Raw genomic sequence first — 21,588 nt, forward strand, 5'->3', positions numbered from 1 at the left:
CTACAGACTAGAATTAAATCAGCAATTACGGAAAGGACATAACTTGGCCTACAGTAGGATAATCACAACCAGCCCTGTAGAATGCACCTGTTACTCCTATTGTTAAGTGGGACTGTTTAAAAATCAATTATGGGCATACCAGAGATTCTTTCAATAGCGTGAACAGCAGCCAAAAACGCACAGCTGTGCAACAATTCTAACTACTATTTTAAAGCAGAAGTGAAGCGCCCGGACATCACAAATCATGCCTTATTCCAGACATTGTTTGCTTCTGACAGTTGTCCTTCCGACGTGTTTCACGTACGTCATCAGCAACTCGGCAAACTCGCAGTTCGTCGAATTCAGTGAATAAGCGGGGTTTAACACAGCACACCCATCTATTTTTGCTGCTCGGCCTTTTCTGCCCACTTCAACGAGAGGGATATGCATTTTTCTCCTCAGATTATCGTACCCGCGCAATGCCAGGCCCAGCCAGAGGGCTGTCCCTTGCAGCAGCCCGGCAGCCTGCGCAGCCCTCCGCCGGAGTGGAGCGCTCCCGCTCCTGCCCCCGGGCTGGCGGGATCCCGCCCCAGGGCTCCCTCCGGCGCTCTAGCGCGGGAGCGCAGGAGGGCGGCCGGGGCCGGGGGACAGCCTCTACGGGAGGGCCGGACTCGGCCGACGGCCCAGCTCTGCCCCACGGGCCGCGACGCCAGCGCCCCCGCCGAGGGGTGCACCAGGCGGCGGAGCGCCCCGCAGCGGCGGGCGGGCGCAGGAGCGGGCGCGGCCCGCCCTCCGCGCGTCACGGGCGCGGCGCCGCCCCGCCGCCATGCCGCTGGCGGGCGGAACAGCCGCGCAGCCGGGCACGCCGAGGGGCGGCGGGGGGCGGGGCCAGAGCGGCCGGGCAGGGTGAAAGGTCGGGGCCGCGCCGAGGAAGATGGCGGCGCCGGCGACGCTCCGCGTGGTGCGATGCGGCGGCAGCACCCTTCACGGCGCCAGGGCTGTCTTCTCCGTCGATGCCAAGCAAGTGGGGCCGGGGGCCGGGACCTCCCGCCCTCGGGCGGGATTATGAGCTCCGCAGCGGGGGTGGCTGCTGGCCGGTGTTACCGCGGCCTGCCGCTCCCCGGGGGGCAGCTGTGTCCCCTCCCCCGCGGGCGGCAGAGTAATGGCTTTCCTGCCCCTCCAGGTACCTGCTCTGCGCCTCCGGCGACTTCGTGAAGATGTACAGCGTGGCGACCGAAAGGACTCTGCGCGTCATGGGGGGCCACGCCGACCTGGTGACGGGCATCCAGCTCAACCCCCACAACTACATGCAGGTCTCGGGGGGCGAAGTCGGGGTGGGGGGTGCTCCTGCCTCCTCGGCCGGGCTTCAGTGCCTCCGCGGGGCTTGTCACGTTGTTCGGGGGCTGGCTGGAATCTGAGAACGAGCTGTAAGCGATTATAGCGTTAAGATACCGTTTCTCCAAAATCTTCCGGGAAGGGTAAACCTTATATCCGTTTTCTCCAAATAAAAATGTGAAACTTCATGTGGATTACACTTGTTGAATGAAACGTCAGCAGAATGGGAATATCTACAAAACTCATGGGTTTTTATGTTTGAAGAGGGAGAAGCATGTAACAAAATGAGCAAAGCTTACAGTGCTCGGTGTTCGTCCCTCTCTGTCGGCTGACACAGATGCAGATTTGACTAAATCCCTTTAATTTGCCCAGTGGCTCTCTGCCTGTCGGCAGCATGCTTTCCCGATTCACTGACACTCCTGCTCCGGCTTTCAGTTTGCTCGGGTTTTTTTGGTGACTTAGCAAGAATTATTTGGTGTCTAAACAAGAATTATTTGCTAAAAAGTATGGCATCTGCATGTCATCTATGAAAAACCTGATCCAAATGTTAATAGGTGTTTACATAATGGACATTTAAATGCTCTGTTAGTCTCAAGTGATTAAACACGAATACCTGTTGTTTCTTTCACACTTCATGAAAACGTATGTTTCAAGGTAGAATAGTAGTGTTGTATTTCTGTGTCATTTTCTTCAAAGGCAGCACAGAGCTGCTCTGCGTCCTGTGTTTCTGGTGATTCAGCCACTTGGAGTCACAGTTTCATTGATCAATACAACTTTTAAACTGTGATTATATGTAAAAGCTGGCTTTGATATATTACTTTAACTTATAAATAACTGGATTTTTTTTTTTTCCTTAGCTCTATTCTGCCTCTCTTGATGGCAGCATTAAGCTGTGGGACTTCATGGATGGGATACTCATTAAAGTATGTTGAGTTATTTCTGTTGAGTAAATGTCAAAATTTTTCTTGACCCATTGATGGTAGAATGAGGATTTCTGCAGCTAATACAAATGAGCACAAATCAGTGAGATGTGTTGTTGTTCTGACATCCACACAGCCTGAAAACCGTCCATTTATGGCAGTAATGGAATATGGCAATTGATACTTGTGTCGATGCAGAATCTTTTTGGGGAAAAAGATGGGATATGTACTGATGTGCTAACTTGGCTACTTACTGCAGTTCAGAGTCCAGTGTAGCTCTTCAGGAGTGTGCTGCAGTTTGTGGTATGCCAATAGGAATTAATATGGTGGCTTGAAAATGTGGACTGCTAACTGTCTTGTTGCTCCTGTTTTCTTCTAGAGACACTTTCCTATAGGTGGGTGTACTAGGGGTAAATTACTTCAGGTTTTTTAGCAAACGTGATGTCTCATATTTTATTAGTACTGTCTTAATAATCACATTAGTCCTTGATAGACTAAAGGTCTTTTTATTTGACTTAGAATTGAGAATTTTATTTAATACATTAAGGTTTCTTTAAAGCAAATGTGTTTTCCTTATTGTAAAAACTTAGCATTATTCACTGTTGAAAACCATATGCGAAAGTGTAATGATTGTTGACCTCCTTTTCGCTTTTTGGGTTTTTTTAGACTTTCACTGTAGGATCCAAACTCCTGGCGCTGTACGCACCTGATAGTTTTGAGGACTCTGTGTTTGTTGTAATTCCGAAGAGTGGTGAAAGAGGTACTGTATGATTAGCATCATCCTTGTCATCTAAGACATTTTGTTTCTAAGCTGCTGTCATGTCAGTGAATGGTGTGCTGCAAGAACATGCTTTAATATATTAATATTGAAAATATTTCCTGAGTCCTATGACAGATGTCTGCAGTCCTGTATTTTGTACCTTTTTTCTGTTTTCTATGACATCTGGCTTTTTAGTATTTGTCTAGAATAGTGGTTAGCTTCACTTTTGAAGCATATACTATGTGTATTTGGTGTTGCAGATGCAATAAATATTTTAGTGCTTACCATGGTACAGGGTATGCTACAGTACTTGAGACTGCTTTAAGCAGTATTGACATAAATATACTTGTCCTGTTTTACAGCATGCCTAGATATGTTTTCCTTGGCTTTTGTCTGAAATGTAGCTTGACTTTACCCTTGCTATATTGCTACCGATGTCACTTGAGAGCAAGAGCAAATATTATGCAGCTTTGCTTGGCTTCTGCTTACAGTTGCACTGGTATCCGCTATCTAGTCTTCAATCTTCAATACTATTGTTTGAATCAACACCTGAAACATTTTTTTTTTAAAAGTATTACAGATTTTTTTTCAAACGTAAAAATATTCGAAGGTAGTAACATGTTTTGATGTAGAAGGGGTGTAAATCCCTTTGTCAGGGGTGTACATAAACTTGTTCATAAAAGCGTTTTGATAACAGATTTTTTTTCTTTGGTCAGATACATTCCAACTGGTCTCAGTTAAGCTGACAAAAGCAGTAGGCCAAGATCTGGAAGCCAAGGAACTGTCAGTCACTTTGGATGATGTGGATGCGTCACCAAAGTGTATTGCATTTGGAAGAGAAGTATATTCACTTTTTGGTTTTTTTTTTTTTTTTCTGTTGGGTATTGGTTGGGGTTTTTTTTTTTTCTTCTCAAATGAACTAGATGCTGTTTATGCTTTTATACAGGCACAGCAGCACTCAAACAAAACTGAAAGTAAATGAATCTGTGTAAGACCTATGCATTTTTTTATTAAAAAAAACCCCAAAACCTTCCACTATTTAATGTGAAAAATATTTACTTAACATCAGTTTTATTTTACAGTTTACAATTTTAAGTACTTTGTGGTGAAACATGATTTTATTTTTTCTTTCACGTGTGAGAGCATAATCTATATGTTCTAAGTTGCTATTTTACTATAACAGGGTGAATATGTGGCATCAGTGAAGGAGATCAATCTCCAAGTTTATTTTTTTAAACAGAAACAGTTGAACAGGTAAGAATGAAAATGTATTGATTCAATCTGATATATCATAAATGTTTGTTAACTGGTGATGTGTGTACACATTATTTTATATTTGTCAGCAACCATTTGGGTTTATGCGAGAGGGGACGTAGGCACTATATAAGAAGCTTCCCATAGAGGCAGACAGTGAGGTGCTGCAGTGGCGTTGGTAGCTTATCTTTTCAGCTCAGGCATGTATTTTTTCAGGTAGGTGCTTAGGCTGATGCTGGGATGAAACAAATGACAGTTTGGTCAGGGCCAAGACAGGGGCAGAGGGAGGAAGGGATCATGGAAGAAGAGAGAAAGAAAGAGGGAAGAATCTTTCAGCATGACTGAAGGCAAAGAACTAATGAAACAAAGTGAAAAATAAGTCTGTCACTATTTTTTGGAGAGTGCACGTAACTGTAACAACTTGGAAATGTTTAATTTTGCTAGTCAGAATTGTTTTTATGTGCATTAGCTGATTCTTTTGAAGTTTTTTTTAAAGGTACACATATGATGAAAGATGCTTTCTTAACTTTTGAAGGTTTTCTGTAAGTGCAGCGAAGACAAAAAGTGGAAACAATCACTTCATGTGCATAGCATGCCATCCTACGGAGGATTGTATTGCAACTGGCCATGCTGATGGAAAGATTCGCCTCTGGTATGCATATTTGGATTCAACTGTGTACCCCATACACTGATGTGACCACAGGAATTAAGTGAGACCTGAGTAAAGCAGTCTAATTCGTCCTTAGCATTGCCATTTTCAGAAGTCAGAATGAGTAAAGAATGGCAGGCCCTGTGAAGCTGCAGTGCTGACATTGACTTCAGGGTACAGCTTCAGTTTAATGTTAAATGGGAAAATACTCTGATTAAGCTATACTCTACCATTCTAAACTGTAATTGAAAAAGGTAGTGCAGGAGCAGCTGAAGTAACTCTTTATGGGCGAGTAGAGTCCTAGGGAGGGCACACGTGTGAAACTCCATGGTCAAGAACAATATGCTTTTCGAGTTGCTCAGTATGTCTAGGATGCTTGGTGTGCATCATGAAGGTGCCATAAACCAGCTACTGCGGTTCCTTCCCTCCCTTTGCACCACTTGAGCATACAAGAAACTCTAGTCTAGAAATTGAAAGGATGGTATACTTGATTCAATTCAGTATTTCCTTTCAGTAGCTCTGTTGCTGATGTTGTTTAAAGAACAGTTCTGTTCCTCCCCACATAGGAGGAATTTCCACCACAAGAAAGAGTACACATTTTCCACACTGCACTGGCATCATGATACCGTCATGGATCTAGCTTTTTCTCTACAGGGTGAGTTTAAAAAAAAAAAAAATTAAAAAAAAAAAAAAATTAAAAAAAAAAAAAAATTAAAAAAAAAAAAAAATCCTGAGAGTTGCTGTGGGGAGGGAAAAATCAATATAAGCTCAAGTTTGTCCACTTAGTAACAAATTAATTTCTAGAACTTTAAATATGTCCAGGAAGGAGCTAAAATAAAAATAGAAGCATTTTTTATTTTTTTATTTATTTTGATTGGCGTTCATAATGTCAAATACCTACCTTCTGTGGTAGAATGTAAAATCTAACCCCTCCTCTCTCCTCTTTTCCCCCACCTCCACTCTCCTTCCTCACCCCCCTTTCATCAGTAATGCTGATGAGGTCTTGCCAGAGTCTTATTTGCATGCAGAAAAAACAGCCAGTCTTGTCAGAGCTCAAACCTAGTGGCGAAAATACTGATCTGAACTGTTCTCCTTAGGATATTTATTACTCCAATGTAAGTTCTGATAGGAGAACAGTTCAGCTACGTTCTCATCTGATTCAGAAAGCATGGGATCTACTGCTCCCAAAGCATTGTTTAAATTCTACTGTAGTCACAAATTCTTGTTACTTAATCCAAGTTTCTCTAGCAATTTAACATGGGAGAACGAGAAACATATCTCTGTTGCCCAGGCTAGATAGGAGGAATAATTGCATTGTATGTGACAGTTTAAGAAAGGTTTTTGAGAAGCTTGTGTTTTTCACTGTAAACGTGTATGCTAATGATACTTTTTTTTTAAGCAAAACCTGTAACTATGTTTTTATTACCGGAAAAGGAACCAGCTTGCTGAGTGGTGGAGTTGAATCTGTTATAGTTCTGTGGCGCAACGAATCGGAGCGTCAGAGGGATTTCCTTCCTCGCTTGGGATCTGCTATTGAGTACATCTCCGTGTCACCTGATGGCACACTCTGTTGCACCTTGCATACCGACAACAGTAAGCTAAAATATATTTTAAGTATCACTTAATGCAGAATGGAATGCAAATCTGTATGAGCTTTTTTATTAATTTCAGATGAATTAACTAGATACTATGTGAGTTCAATACTGATTTGAAGAAACAGATGCTTGAAGTGATCTCTTGCTTTTTCATTAGTTCTGTGAATTTGTCTGGTGACTGCTGCAACTTGGCTTTACCACCTTGATGTAGGGTGTCATAAATTGAGAAAAGATATGTTTATGGAATTAAGTGCCGTTGGTTAAGGTCCCTTCCCCACCATGAGATGTCGTTAGATTGCAGAAGCCTTTTGCAAGACTTTATCTGCTTTTCCTTTCAGGAATTACAATAATCAACAGCAACCTAAGATTTTCCAGAAGTATTCAAGGGCTGATCAAAAGTAAGTGCAATAAAATTTATCTTACACTTAGAGAGCTGAATGTGTCACTTCACATCTTGGGTCATTTGTCATCTGATTTTTGTTTCCAGGTACAAATGTTAAGACTGGTCTCGTGGTTGATCCTAGAACCAAAGCTTTGGTCCTGAATGGAGAGCCTGGCCACTTGCAGTTCTATTGTCTCCAGAGTGACCAACAGCTGTTCAGTGTAAGTTGGATGGGCTTTTACTAAAACTTATTCAATCAAGTTATGCATCAATTTATTTGAAGATGAAATATGGCAAACAGGGAAAAAAAACGGTAGCTATACTGTGAGACAGATTCCAAGCTGAAATGTTTCTGATTTTATCGCAAATTTCTTTTACTTGTTAAGCATAGCTAAATGTTGATAGCTAAATAAATACTTCAAAACAGTGTGCTGCTCCTGTTAAATGTCAAAATTTTCTTTTTTTTTCCTATTTCCTACACTTAGCGTTATTGTGGAATATATATATATATATATATGCGCCCTAATTCTGCCTTCCCTATGTAGTTTTTTTTACATCACAGCCCAGTCAATTCTAATCAGTGCTTTCAGAACATCCTTTCTCCATGGTTTTATGAATATCATCTCTAAATCTACACTTCTGAAATTTCCTATTGGCCTTGTTGTTTTGCAGTTGGATATTGTGCAACGACAGTACATTCATCAGTCAGGCTTAAACCAAACTGACTTGGTAAAAGTTGCGTTTAGTGCACAAGGAGAGTGGTTGGCAACAGTAGAAGAGAGAGAAGAAGTAACTGACCCTGAGCTGCAGTTGAAGCTGTGGTTCTATGATGAAGAAACACAAAGGTAAGGATAATAGAGCTGGATTTCTAGGAGTCAAAATCTAAAATATCACACAGATATCTCCACAGGCTTTGTCTTGCAAAGGCAGTTTTTCCAGATCAACTAGTAAAACTCTAGGGAAGATCCTGGGGAGAGTTTACCATGCATGCTACACATGTCTGAAACAACACACAGAGTTGAAGCAAACACAGATTGGAAATAATTGCTCTGAATCTAATTTACTTATATTATTCAAACAGGCTGTTCTAACCATGGGACTTAAATTCACATATTTACTTAGTATTAAAAATCACGGACTTGACAGAATGGTTCTATAGCTTGTTCAGTTTTCCCACCTCTCTCTAATCCATCATCAATTAGTCCTTCTCAGATACAGAAGATTATGGCTTTATTGTTGTTTTTTTTTCTTTAGCTAACATATGCATCTGGTTCAGACACTTTTCCCAGTTTTCTTACTTACCAAAAAATTACTTTGACCATAAATTTGTATTAAGAAACAAAGCAAAATAAACTAATCTGTGTAGTAGCTATGTGACTGATTTTTCTAAGCACTGGAAAGACTGCCCAGAGTTCAGGCTGAATATTTGAGTGATGCTTGTTTAGTGATAATCCTTTCTCAGTGCTGGGCTACAGTCTCTCTTGCTGTATGGAAGTGATTAGGGAAACCTGCTCTGTAAATGCAATACCATTCAGCTATCTAATTAGACAGACATTTCTTGGATTCCTCTTCTCCCTTCCATCATCTTTAAACTGAAATCTTCCCTAAACTTCAAAAGAAATAAAATGGCATATATTTCTGTTTTGTTTCCCTATAGCTTTAAGCTGAATACTAGAATAAGTATGCCCCATGAGGACCACATAACAGACATGTGCTTTCGTTACATGGATGAAGTGGAAGATGAATCTCTGATATTGGTAACAACTGGCAGCGACTGTGTGTTTAAGGTCTGGGCGATGGTAGAAGACACTGATCCAGAAGGCAAGTATGGTCAAAAAGTGACTTGCTCTTACACGCCACCTTATAACATGCTGTAGGAATTCAGACCCTAACTTCATCTTTTGAGAACTAGGCCCTCGAGTCTCATGCATGTATTTTTCTGGTGTTGTATGGAGTATTGTGCTCTCCTGAGCATCCTCTGTGATGGACTTCTCTCATAGCTTTGCAGTATTATGGATTGATATGGAGGTTCCTGAAACAGCAAAGACCTTGCTGAGCCTGCTGCAGAAAGGAACAGCAGCCTGTGTTGTTTAAAGTATTTGTGGTCGTGATTTTTCCATGCTGGGAAAATGGATTTTTGTCATTCCTTTGGGTAGTCTCTTTATTTGAGACTTCTGCTCGAGGGAGCAGGATGCAGAAGTGTGCTACTCTGTTTTAGCTGACAATGTAAAATAGTAACACTTTGCCATTCTGCAGCTCTGCCACTTCAGAGTTCATTTTTTGAACATCCTTCCCGTTAAATATTTGAACATCCTAGAATGGATTTTTGGGATCCATTTCTAAGATACTTAAGCAGCCAAATTTCTTCTCTCAAAATGCATGCTGTTGTTCACTTGTTTCAAACAGAATATGTGAGGGTTGTGTATTACCCTGTATGCCTTTGGATGTGAAATACAAATGCGTCTTAGTTTCATTTTACTTAAATGTCATGATAGTGCCAGGCACACTTAAATGAGCTGGAACTTTACTGCCACTTGGGTGTCTTATCTTTTCATATGCCCAAATAGATGTGGTGGTGGTCTTGCTGAACTGCTTGCAGTTTGGTGTGTGTTTTCTTAGGCAGGTGAGAACATGTTCAGAAGTACTTTTGAACTACTAAGGTTTCCATTTGGTAAACTTACTTTGCCAAATTGACTTTCTCTATCCAAGCTATTTGCTCCTCAACAGTGGCTGCTCATGAGATGAAGAACAAAAGCTTGTCTTGATTTTTGTAGGATTTATGCATATATTTACGTAATAACTCCCTCAATGGTATCTGAAAGAGGGGTTTTTTTGTTTCTAGTTTGTAAGTGATTCTAAGCCTAGATTGTATCTTAATTTAATGAGCAGATACTTTGATCTTAAGTACAGTGTAGGCTGGAGATGAAACCTAATGGGGGTCTGTTTCCTTCAACAGTATGTTTTTGTATCTGCTGACTGGCCTTATCAGGGGCTTTTTGTGTGTATTTGTTTTGTTTTTTCAGTGACTATAGAGTTGTTTCATGGCACGTGTAAAAGTAGAGATTAGTGCTGACTTCTGCAGTGTATTTGCCCAGCAGGGGCAGCATAGGAATGCTCAGGTAGAAAGTTTCAACATGCTGCAGCTCCTGTGCAGCAAATATTAACAAACTAATCAGTTCATAAGTAGAATACACTCTGGCATGTTTTTATTTGCAGCAGATCTCTCACTGTGCCTTTAGATGGTGCCATGCAGTTTAAAGTGGTGAATAGTTTCTGGGTTTTTTTACAGATGGGTCTTTTAATCATCAACTCATAGCCATTATATAAAGGATATCTTAGCATAGGGTGAGCTTATTTTCCTTTCTTTACTCATGCTACTCACACATTTAAAAAGCATGCTGTATGAATTTTATACTGGGAAATGTAGGTTATGTGGTAAGTACATCACTTTGCTTCTGTTTATTGTACAGTAATTTTCAACAATAGGAAAGGCATCCCATCTGAATGTGCTGGCATGCTAACCAATGTGAGGAAGCATGGTGATAGGTCACTGTGATCCTCAAACTTTACATAAATAAACCATGAGCCTTGTTGGACTCTTGTGTTCAGATTTTTAGTAATGCTTGTGTTCTTGCTACAGTTTTAAAAGAACAGTATGTTTCAGAACATTAAATATTGAATCTACTTCAGCATCTTTTTTTCTTTTATCTAACATCTGCCTGTTTGAGAGCAAGTTAATGTAGTTGGCATATTCATGAAGTTATCATGAATATTGTACCATGTCAATCTGGATTCACTGTTCAAATGCAAAACTGAGGGAAAATGGAAAACCTGCTAGATGATGTTTCCTGTACTAGAACAGGGAATATTCTCCATACTCCTCAAAAATGTAAGACTTCTGAAACAAAACTATCTTGTTCTTGAGCCTATTTTGTAGCCCTGATACTTGAATTCTTCTTTCTTCATGTATAGACTGGAATTAACTAGCTTGTTTATTCAACGCAGCACAGCAAAGTGTGAGCTGGAGCTGTGACTTTGTAGGCAGCTACCACAACTACCAAGCTACTAACTGCTGTTTCTCAGAAGATGGCTCTTTGCTTGCTGTTAGCTTTGAAGAAACTGTCACTGTATGGGACTCGCTTACTTGGGATCTTAAGTGTACATTTTGCTATTCTCCTGGAAAAATAAGGTACGTTTTTAATCTCTTTTTTTGTCTTGAACTCTTGGAACAGAAAGAATCAATTCATAGTAGTCAAAGTCCATGTGTATATTCATATGAGCATTGAATTTAACAGTCTTAAGTTCATATATAGAAAAGACTCTAACATGGCTTTTAGGTGGTTGGTAACTTACTGGTAAAAATAATAAGATCAAGCTTTGCAGTCTCACCTTCTTACTTGCTTATGACTCCTGTACCATACTCAAATAGGTATCATTGGGCACGCAGCAGTGTGTTAATAAGCTTTCTCATTTTTCATCATTAATCTAGGGATGACTCAAATTATTGAAAAAGTATAAATGCAAGAAGCTTGTTCTTTATTCATGTATACAAATGGAAATTATATCAATAAACCATAAAAGCATATTGGCCTTTACCTGTATTATATATATCCTGATCCTTTCTAACCTCTGCTGGAAAATCCATGTTTGCCTGACAGACTGTCTCAGTGTGCTCCGTTGTGTGCTGTCATGATAAAAGACATCCTGAAGGTCTAGATACTGTTCTGTTGTTTAAGGGTAATGAGGGATAGTATAAGTCAATGGTAGAGATAAAAGGTAAGAGACTCAAATTATAGGACAGCCTTAATATTGAGCTTCGTGGACTGTGCAAATACACAGCGGTTTTTCATCCAGGTAAAGTATCATTTTTTTTCTTATGATAATATTGGGAAAAAAAATAGGGCAATAGGTGACCTCACTGGTTCATCTACTTAATCTCTGTGCCAGATCTCTGTATCTAAACAGTTGCTGAAACAGGAAGATGCTACAAACCTGCTGTGGCATTCTCCTTCAGTACTAAGGTTTTTCTAACTGCTTCTCAAAGTCATTACTGCAGCAATGTTACAGGTATTTCATATACCCACTTCCAGGAAACACCTAAAAGGGAAAGCAAAAATTACATGGTCACAATGTTTTAAAGACTTTGACATAGAGAATCAGAAAGATAAGAGACTTCTCATTTCCATATTTTTATGTGTATGTTTGTAAGGCTTTCTTTTGTGTGATCAAGTCAGTTCTGTTTATACTGGTCATCTAAGATTAGAAATTCAGAAACAAAAAATTGGTGTGCAGGAAAACAGTGGGAGACGTGTAAGCCACATCTTTACTATATCTATAGAGAAGACTTCTCTTGACAGCTTGGTACAGTGGCAAGTTTTTTTCCAGGCCGGCTGCTCCTTTTGTAGCCTTTACTATATGATATATTAAAAGGAAATAAATTACTCTAGGACTAAATTAAATGATGGTATTAATTGCATAACTTCAAAAGTCTGTGTTTTAATAGAGACATTCCATCCCTTACTAGATTTTTTTGAACATGTGCTATAGCATTAGAAATCAAAAGGCTGTTCTATTAATTTCTCATTCTCTTGCTTGAGAATAAAATAGGTGAAAGCAAATCATACACTTTCCTCAATTGGAGCAGCCTATAAGAATAACCTTTTTTTTTACTACTCTCTAGTGCTTACAGCAATAGTAGGAAATCTTTAAATATGTAATTTATTTTCCAGTCCCAGTGTCAACACTTACTTACATGTTTAACTTATTTAAGAGCTTAAAATCACTCCTTGAAATCAGAATGTTGTAGGAACATGTAATCCTTGTAGATTTACGAATACTTCTAAATCTCCCAGACCTACCTGTCTGGTGGTTGTGTGTGAAGTGTCATGCCTCTAGAAGTGAAAGCAAAAAAGAAATACTTCTGATTTAAATATCAGAAAGAAATTTTAACTGAATCTTTTTGACTTGTGAATCATTACTTCATAGAGAAACAAAGATGAAACCTGAAGGTCACTAACTTGTTTTGAATTTTCACTTCTGTAGGAACATCTGCTTTGGGAGACTAACATGTTCCAAGTACCTTATTGGTGCCACTGATCATGGCTTTCTGTGTTGCTGGAACCTGCTCAGTTGTGCATGTAAGATCAGCTTAGATATGTGCTAGAGTGGTAACATGTAATGCTTGAATTTACTGTGAAACCTTAAAATAACTCTAGTTTAATTGCATATTGACCCACTACTAAATGTCCTGTGGAAATGTAACGACTTTCATGCTTCAGTCAAGATTATATTCTGTCCAGCATGCTTCATGTGCATGTGCAGAGTAAAGTCTAAGTTAAATGACCAATAACATAGTAATAGCTAGTATTTCCTACATTTGTGTAGAAGTTAACAGTATTTGTGTATTTATATTCATATAAGTTAGTGAAGCTGCATGCCTCTTCCAGAGGTTAAGGCCCTTTTGTTTGGCAAAGTAGTGGGATAGAACTGAATGCTGCCTTTTCACGTCTGGCTGTTACTGTGTTTGCTTTTCAGTGGAATGGAGTGCCTACCTCAACGTCATAGTTCTACAACCTGATCCTCTTTCAGAACATATTGCTGCTATCTCATGGCTCTCGAAAGACTCCAGCTGTAAGTACAAAGGCTTCTTTGACAAGTAATAGTCAGTGGAATTTAAAACTGTGAAAGTATAATTTCTAGAACAGGTTTTCTTAGAATTCAGCCCCATGAAACCGTAAGACAGACTGGAGTATGTGTTTGCACCTGTGGAAAACTGAGCTGTGTCTGACAGCAGCAGTCAAGTAAAGCATGTTGGCTCTGCATCTTTTCTTCCAGCAGTTAGTTTCTAGTACAGAATATACCACAGGATTAAGCATGTGCTCTGGGTGAGAGTCTTGAATGTTCTTGACCCACTCCTGTAAATGCGAAACTGTGGTTGAGTTGTGCAGCTACATTTTAGTGCTTTGACCGTAAGTTATGATTACTCTCTCTAGAGCTACAGAAACATTAATTTCCAAGTATGTTCTCTGGGTTGGAATACTGTGAAAGGTACCTTCTCTTATGCAGTAAGGTTATCCAGTTATAATTCCTGCCAACTAGTGCTTAAAGGCAATCATGTCCAGCCCTTACTGGCTATGATACATAGGGCCTTGACAGCTATCCAGGAAAGTCAGAATTTCATGATTTAAAGAGAAGACATTCTTGGTTTTGCAGTGTTTGTGTTTAAACCAAATGAGCCGCGGCCAATCTATATCCAGAGAAACTTTTGTAAAGAAAAGATTCAGCTTGCTGCCTTTGTTCCAAGAGAAGAACCTGAAACTGTTGGCTCAGCAAAATACCTCTGGCTAAGAAGATCCCAACTATTTTTTCTTACGGCTACACAAGTAAGAAAATAGTGATTGGCAGGTGGTTCCTGGGGAAAAAGTATTTTTCTGAATGCAAACTGATACACTCAAGAGCAGAACTCTGAATTTGTAAGAGGTTTTTTTGTGATTTCAAGGCAGCATAAACCATGCTTTGTTCTTTAGTTAAAGCTTTTAACTGCCAAAACAGTTGAAGTTTAAAATTAGTTATTTACTGGTTTTCTACTGCTAGTAATTTCTGCTGCCTCATAGAAGAAATTAGATAATTTGGGAACATTGCCTATGCTGCTTAACTTAAACATGTAGCAGCTGTATTATTGCTGATTATCCAGGTGTTTCATATGATACTCAGTTTTCCTTATAACTTGGGGGGAGGGTGTCTTTTGCTTTCTCAGAAAGTCTATATAGTCTATAGCTATATAAAAGTCTAGGTCCATTCCTGCTTCCTTTCAGTTTCTTTACCAAATCAAGAGGAAGAGATATGTTTGCCTCTTCCACTTGACTGACAAAAGCTTTTGGGCCAGTTGGAAGCTTCTGTAGGCAAGGTATGGAAATATGGAAAGCAGTTTCACATATTACAACTCTGCTGCGTCATTCTGTATTTTAGGAGCTAATAACGCTTAGCATGAAGTCTCTAGAAGAAAGGCTTACACCGTCGAGCAAACAGGTACCTCTTACAGCAGTTCTGACAGATGTACAGAGCACTTAAAAACTCTGTTTAGTTTGTCAGATTCAAATTCCCTTCTGTCATGAAAATGCACACCAGATTCCTGGAGTCATAGGCACTTAGTTGCAGGGGCAGTAATCTGTATTTGCTTCTTTTTTGACAGAGTTGCTGTTTGTAAAAACACTTAAAAAAACCAAAGTGAGTTACTGCCTCCTTTTTCTGATTTACCCTGCACGAAAAAAAGTGATACTTTTCTAAAAGGATTCAGGCTACATAAATGAAGCAAAACCACTTGATGTTTGAATAAGCTCTTTCTTTATCTTGGTTTATTTAATACTTGGAACCTTGAGTGTGGCCTGAGCTGTGTTCTCTGAGGATGAACAGTTGTCAGTCAGTTGTCATCAGTGAGAAGGAATTTCAGAATTACATTCCAGTATGTACTTCTGTGGAGAAGTAGTCTGGGAAATTTGATCTTTCAAATTCATGTTGAAGTTTCATACCCACTGAACAGAATAAAACTAGCACTGATTGATCTGGTTGGTTAGATAAAACAGATCAAAATAGAAGTTAATGTCTTTCTGATACATTCCTGCTGGATTTTGTAGTTATAAGAAATCAGTTTCTTTGGAGTCTGGGGGAATAATTTGTTGCTCAGGTTAAGGTATATGGATCTAGGCATATGCCAGAAGGGAACTTGCCTGGTTTTGCTTTCAGTTACATAATTAAATCACTTGGCAGATGATGCTGGGGTATAAATGATCTTTTAGTCATGTGGAATCTGGAAGCCATACTTAGTTTTTCTGGCACACACACCAACTTTTGTATTTGGCTGTTAATTGGTACATCAACCAACTAAAATCTGTTCTTGAATCCAGATCCTGGAGAGTTTTACTACCTCTGTTTAGGATTCTCTCAGGATGCCTGACAGAGAATGAGTACAAACAGCTGTATGATTCAGTCGAGTTAAACTTGAGTGTAGAGCTTTGTCACCTAGGTTAATTTTGAATTTTGGTAACTCAAAATGAGATAGAACTTAGATTTGTGACACTAAAACTTAAAGCTTTCACCTTTTTCAAGCTGGCAGTAGAAGAAAGTCTTCCTGTGACGCCATTTAGCTTGCTATTGGGGAAGCACAGACGTCATCAATCACAAGAGGATATAGACCTTGGAAAACTAGTTGTTTGTAATAAGCCTGAGCAAGATTCACCTGCTGTCAAAGAGGTAGGAGTAATTACATTAAGTGTACAAACAAAATCATGATAAACAAAATCTTTCATAAAGCTTGTTTTATTTTTTCAGCTTTTGCACACTCCAGCACATGTTTTGCCATCTGCTTCCTTCCTCTGTCCAGTATTTATTAATTCATTGCTCATCTCCAAAGAGAACACAAGGTAAGAAGAGTTGAAGAACTCTCTGTAGTTACTGAAATTATCTTAGAGTATGTACATCTTTGTTTAAAGTGTAAAAGCAGTTTTCCAACACTTCATTCTTCTATTGATGTAAGTTAGTAGAACACTTCATTGAGGCAAGATTTTTTTTTTTTTTAAAAAAAACCTCGAGTTTTCAGAGGAATGTGGACTGGCTGTTAAGTCTGGCTGTTTTGTTGCTGTCAGTTGCTGTTAAGCATAATATGCTGGTATGCAAAATGTTGCCTTTGGTACTCAAATGTTCTTCATGAATTTAACTTTATTCCAGGGATTTACTGGTTTTAGTGGTATTTTTGCATGTCAGATTCTCAACTTTATTTGATGTATGATGACTTTCTGCATAATTCTTGGTTTCAGTTTCTAGATACACCAAGAATTTAGTCCTTTAAATTTATCTTAACAGTTTTAGAACTCAAATTTCATTCCTAAATAAGCCACAAAATATAAGTGTGTACTGTGAACACCATTAGCTAAGCTGGCCTTAAAATGCATTAATCCCACTTTAATGGAGTATTTTGATAGGTACTTAAAATGTGTTGTAGCTTGCCCCTCTGAGACTGATATATGCTACTAGAAAATACATGCCGGCACAGGGCTTTTGACTGTGGGCCTGTATTAGGATTAATACTGTCACACTGAAGCCAATTAAATGCTGGTATTTTTTTGTGCAATCTGTTCATTAAAGTGTTTAAAACTGCCAAGCCAGAGATGATAATGTGTCATTGGTATCAGCTGCCGTTCTGAATTTGCAAAGACTAGCGAGAGGTTGCTTTACACTGCCAGGCTTTACCCAGAAGAAAACACCAGTTTGAGTAGTCTTTTGCATGTGCATTATATGATCAGTTCTGCTGTGGTGTTGGCCAGTATTGCTGGCTTTCTTACTAGATGACAAGTAAGTCTTTTTGCCACATCAACAAAACACTGGCAGAAATCTAATACAAGGAGTATATAGAAACTTACATGTAGTTTCAGTACTGAAGAATTTGGGAGTTCAGTGGCCTGTGTAAATATTTGCACATGTAGAGCTTGTACTTTGATACTGGTAATGGGTATGACTCTGCACTTAGAGTTACATATAAGGACTGTAGAACTGGACTCAAAGAATATATCACTATATAGGTTAATTTTCTTACTAATGTTAAATCATTAATATTATATATTATATTGCCAAGGAAAATAAAAATGTATAATATGTGTTTGACCATTTACATTGTGAGCAATAAATAGCTTGTATTTATATAGTTGAACAGATGGTTTTTAGCAGACCCGTACGGTTCTGCCATGTAGGTCATTCCTAATGAGATCCAAAACATTTGTACAGCAGACATTTGAGTTAATTTTTGGAAGTGTGCTTTCTACTTCAGCACAGGTTTAACTCAAGTCAGAAGGGAGCAGCCACTTTAAGCACCTCCCTATGGTTAAAAAAAACCAAACCAAACTTTTTCTAGTAACAATCTAGGTACTGCAGCCGTTCTTAAGACAAAGTGACCTTTTTCAGATTCGAAAGAGAAGAATTGCCTTCTTGAATATTGACACATCTACCAGTGTATCCCAGTGCTTCTAATCCTGTAGGAGTGTGAGATTATAATTTTTTACATAATTCTGATCTGCCTGTTCTGACATTATTATAGTTGGAGAAAGAAAGAAAATTATTTTAAGTTTACTTAAAATAGAGGACAGCTATTTGAAAAATGGCCTGTAATTGAGATGGCAAGAGAAGTAGTCTGCAAGTAGCCTGAGATTAAAAAGTAAATCCAATGTACACTTTGATATTTGCATGATAACTTACCTCTCTCCTATAGTATGCAATACTATAGTATGCGAAAGTACCCATTAATTTTATTAATTGGATTGTTTTCAATCATCTTCCTATTACAGTGCTGAAGAAGTTGCTGATGAAGTAGAAATGGAAAGTGAAAAAACAGAAGATGATTCAGATGAGGAAAGAGATGTTACTGAAATGGAACAAGAAGATACAAATCCTATGGAATTATTAGGAGAGATTACATGTAAACTGTCTAAATCCCAGGAAAAAGAGCTACGGAAACTAAGAAAAATGGACTACAGTTGGATATCAGCTTTCTAAACAGACATTTTGTGGGGTTTTTTCTATACTGTAAAATGAAGCTTTGTGGATTAAATATTCTTAAAAAAAAAATCTTTCAAATCCTTTGGCCATAAATTTTAGCAGCCTCTATCTCAATGAGAAAAGAGAACTTTGAGGGAGGGATTAGTTTTGAAAAGTTGGTTCTGCTCCTAGTTTATTACTGATTCTCTGTGACCTTAGAAAACATTTAACCTGTGGGTTGTTTTTTCCCCTTGCAAGTGTATTTAAAAGGCTAATAGCAAAACTGAATTCATTATCTGACACTTGCTCAGTTAGCAAAGTGACAACTAAGCTGCTGAAAATTTCCCCCCACTGCAGCTGGGCTACTACTGCCAAAGCAACAGCAGCAAACAGTAAGACTACATAATTCAAGATTTGGTAGGGGGAATTGGGATAGGTCTGAGTAGTGATCTACACAGGTAAGAACCAAATCTGCTCCTTAGAAGTTCCTCTCTAGCTCTTGGGACAGAGGACAAATGGTTTAATATGCCTGATTCTAGAATACAGGTAGCTTACCTGTTTGCTGGTGGAGTGCAGAGATTGCTAGGCATAGGGTATATATGTGTTTCAGAGCATAATTAAACCCTTTACAAATATCAAGAACACTACACCATGTAGATGAAAATGTATCTGTTTTCCTGACAGCCAGCTTAGTAGGCCTCTTGTGCAACAACTATAGTTTCTATATATCACACACATACATCAGAGGGTATGGTTTGAAGCAGTAAATGTGAAGACGTAAAGTGAATAGTGTCTCCTGTGGTGTTGCAGTATGAGGGCAAGCTGGTGAAAATTTTACAGGTCACTAAAAGCTCTGAAGAAACAATATTTTGCTAAAAACACTCATTTAAAAACACTCATTTAAAAACAGTGGGAAAAAGAATGATGAATCAACTCTTGTCTGTGAAAGCTCTGCTGTCCCTATTTTGCTCCTGCTTTGAAAACAAAGCAGGTCTCTTTCCTCCTTCCCCTTTTCTAACGCCATAGATTGGAAGGCAATTCGTGGTAACACTTTACTTTTGGGACGCATATCTCTACAACAGGCTAAAACATGCGTACTCTCATCCATTACAGAAAACAGTGAAATTTGGCCTGAAGCATCAAGGAAAGCACCTCAATGATTTTGCTGGAAGGTTTATTTCTCACTTCTTAACATTAATGCAAATGTTTGTTTGTAGTAAGCAGTGATGACTGTTGACATGCAGGCACATCAGCCATCCTTCACCTCTGTATTAATGATTGATGCCTGTTCTAGCATTACCTGGAAGGTGACAGAGCAATGACTTCACCTGTATAGTCAGCAGTGTGGTACATTGTGTTGGGGCTGCTAGTGTGAGGGGTGAGTACTCTGCTTTGAACTCAGTTTTGTTAAGAGGACGAACATGAGAAGCCCCTTTTTAGCATGCTAGTAACTTAAGTATTGCTATTTCTCAAACTTACAGGGAGATGAGAAGGAAAACACAGTAACACTGTCATAACTACAGCCAGTTTTCTGCTTTTGTATTTTTTCCCTTTTTATAACAGCTTGTTTAGATAATCTTCTGATTATACACAGATGAAAAGAAGAATCACAGCTTCCCAAATATTATGCAATTTTTATTTCCATCCCTCTTATCTACAGATCTTGAACTGGTACAGCCTCTTCAGAACCTTGGACCCAATAGATTTTTTTCCTTAAGTGAAAAGTTTGAACAGAACAAATAGGGAAAACATGTTAAGACACGAACTGACAAATGACAGGTTTTGAAAATTCAGAGGTTTCATAAAATAGAAAGTAGAGAAAAAAAAAATATTAGGAAACAGATTTTGACACACACCCCTTAAAACTTGTACTATACTAGGAAAGACTGAGAGGTTTTCTGTTTTTTCTTAAATATCAGACTTCAGCTCTGTGAAAAACAAGTGTGAGTTGAGTAGAGAGATCTATATGCCTATTTTAAAAACACTGTCTGCATTAAAGCCTGGTATTGTGTTACTGTGTCAGCAACCCTTAAGTGTAGCTTTAAAGGTAAGAAGAAAATCTCAGTACTTGTTAATATATATTTTTTTAAAACTTCACATGTTCTTGTGAAAGTGTTCTACTGGTAAATAACCAGCGATGAAGAAGAGACAATTTAGATGCAGTTTAATTTTGTGTTCAGACAGTAGAGCAGTGTGTTAGGAATCTTCATCAAGAAAAGATAGTTAACTATATTTTCTAACCCTTGCCTTTACTAAATTTGTTTTGCTTTGCACAGCAGATTGAATGTACTGGGATGACAAAAAGAGTCCTCCTCACTTTGTAGTTTTGTGTGTATGGGTTTTTTTCTACTCAAGGAGGAAATACATTTCTGGTTAGAGTTTTATTATACTTAGGCACATTCTGGCCAACCTTTTTGAAAATGTCTTCTGAAAGATTTTGCAATTACAGCAATGAAGATTTCTGGAGGGAAGACTGCAACTCATCTGTCTGCGCCTGCTCTGGGATGCCTTATTTTTAGAACAGTTGTTTTCTGCTGTTCCTCTATTATTTTTTTAAAAAAAATCTTGGCCAGGGAAGTTCTCTATATTTACTGCAATGCCCTAAGTGAAATCCTAATTTGATTTTTTTTTGGTTTCTGCTTCTTCCTTCTAAAGGCTTTATAAGGATTTTATTATTTTTCATCACAAAGATTTGATACAAAAGACCATAGAGAAAGAGATTGAACTTAATCTCATGATTCCAGTTACCTGATAAATACAACAGGTTATAAAATACTTCTGCAGTCAGTGGTCAATAACTACGGGTGCCCCATGCATCACCACAGAACAGCAATTTTCACAGAAGCAGCCACAGCTTTATTTAAGCTGAGGGACAAAGGACAGACCATGCAAGGGGGGCAGGAGCCTAGAAGGGGAATTGCTTACTTTCCAAATTTTCCACTCAGACAAGTGGTCAGATAAACATGGGAACCTGAAACTTCAGCAGCTATGGAAAGCATTATAAAAAATGAATAGAGAGGCAAGGCCTTATGAAGTACATCATGGCAATGGGATTTGACTGAGATGAGTTTTTTTCTTTCCTGCAAAATTTCTATTCTTCCATGTTTGTTGTAAACTGATAATAATCTTTAGGAAAAAATGAAAGCATGCTACTGTTTCCTTTAAACAGAAAACCTCCTCTAACACTTCAT

At 38.7% G+C, this 21,588-nt stretch overlaps 1 protein-coding gene across 2 annotated transcripts; it reads left to right on the forward strand.

Moving 5' to 3' along the window:
- Positions 1 to 898: 898 nt before the first annotated feature.
- Positions 899 to 18,576, forward strand: WDR75 (WD repeat domain 75). 2 transcript variants are annotated; one of them, XM_074911310.1, is made up of 21 exons: positions 899 to 999; positions 1,163 to 1,292; positions 2,172 to 2,237; positions 2,901 to 2,994; positions 3,711 to 3,835; positions 4,178 to 4,248; positions 4,784 to 4,900; positions 5,464 to 5,552; positions 6,332 to 6,490; positions 6,831 to 6,890; positions 6,980 to 7,095; positions 7,547 to 7,719; positions 8,532 to 8,712; positions 10,885 to 11,063; positions 12,917 to 13,011; positions 13,409 to 13,504; positions 14,087 to 14,256; positions 14,843 to 14,902; positions 15,980 to 16,123; positions 16,202 to 16,293; positions 18,208 to 18,576. In XM_074911310.1, exons 1-21 carry the CDS (start codon positions 914 to 916, stop codon positions 18,413 to 18,415), a joined length of 2,511 nt encoding a protein of 836 aa, XP_074767411.1. In that variant the 5' UTR covers positions 899 to 913; the 3' UTR covers positions 18,416 to 18,576. The 2 variants fall into 2 exon arrangements, with proteins under 2 accessions (XP_074767411.1, XP_074767410.1); XM_074911309.1 differs by having other exon boundaries at positions 8,532 to 8,695; positions 10,880 to 11,063; positions 18,208 to 18,574.
- Positions 18,577 to 21,588: the final 3,012 nt, after the last annotated feature.

The sequence above is a fragment of the Athene noctua genome, chromosome 7 (assembly GCF_965140245.1).
Source record: "Athene noctua chromosome 7, bAthNoc1.hap1.1, whole genome shotgun sequence".
Taxonomy (NCBI): Eukaryota; Metazoa; Chordata; class Aves; order Strigiformes; family Strigidae; genus Athene; species Athene noctua.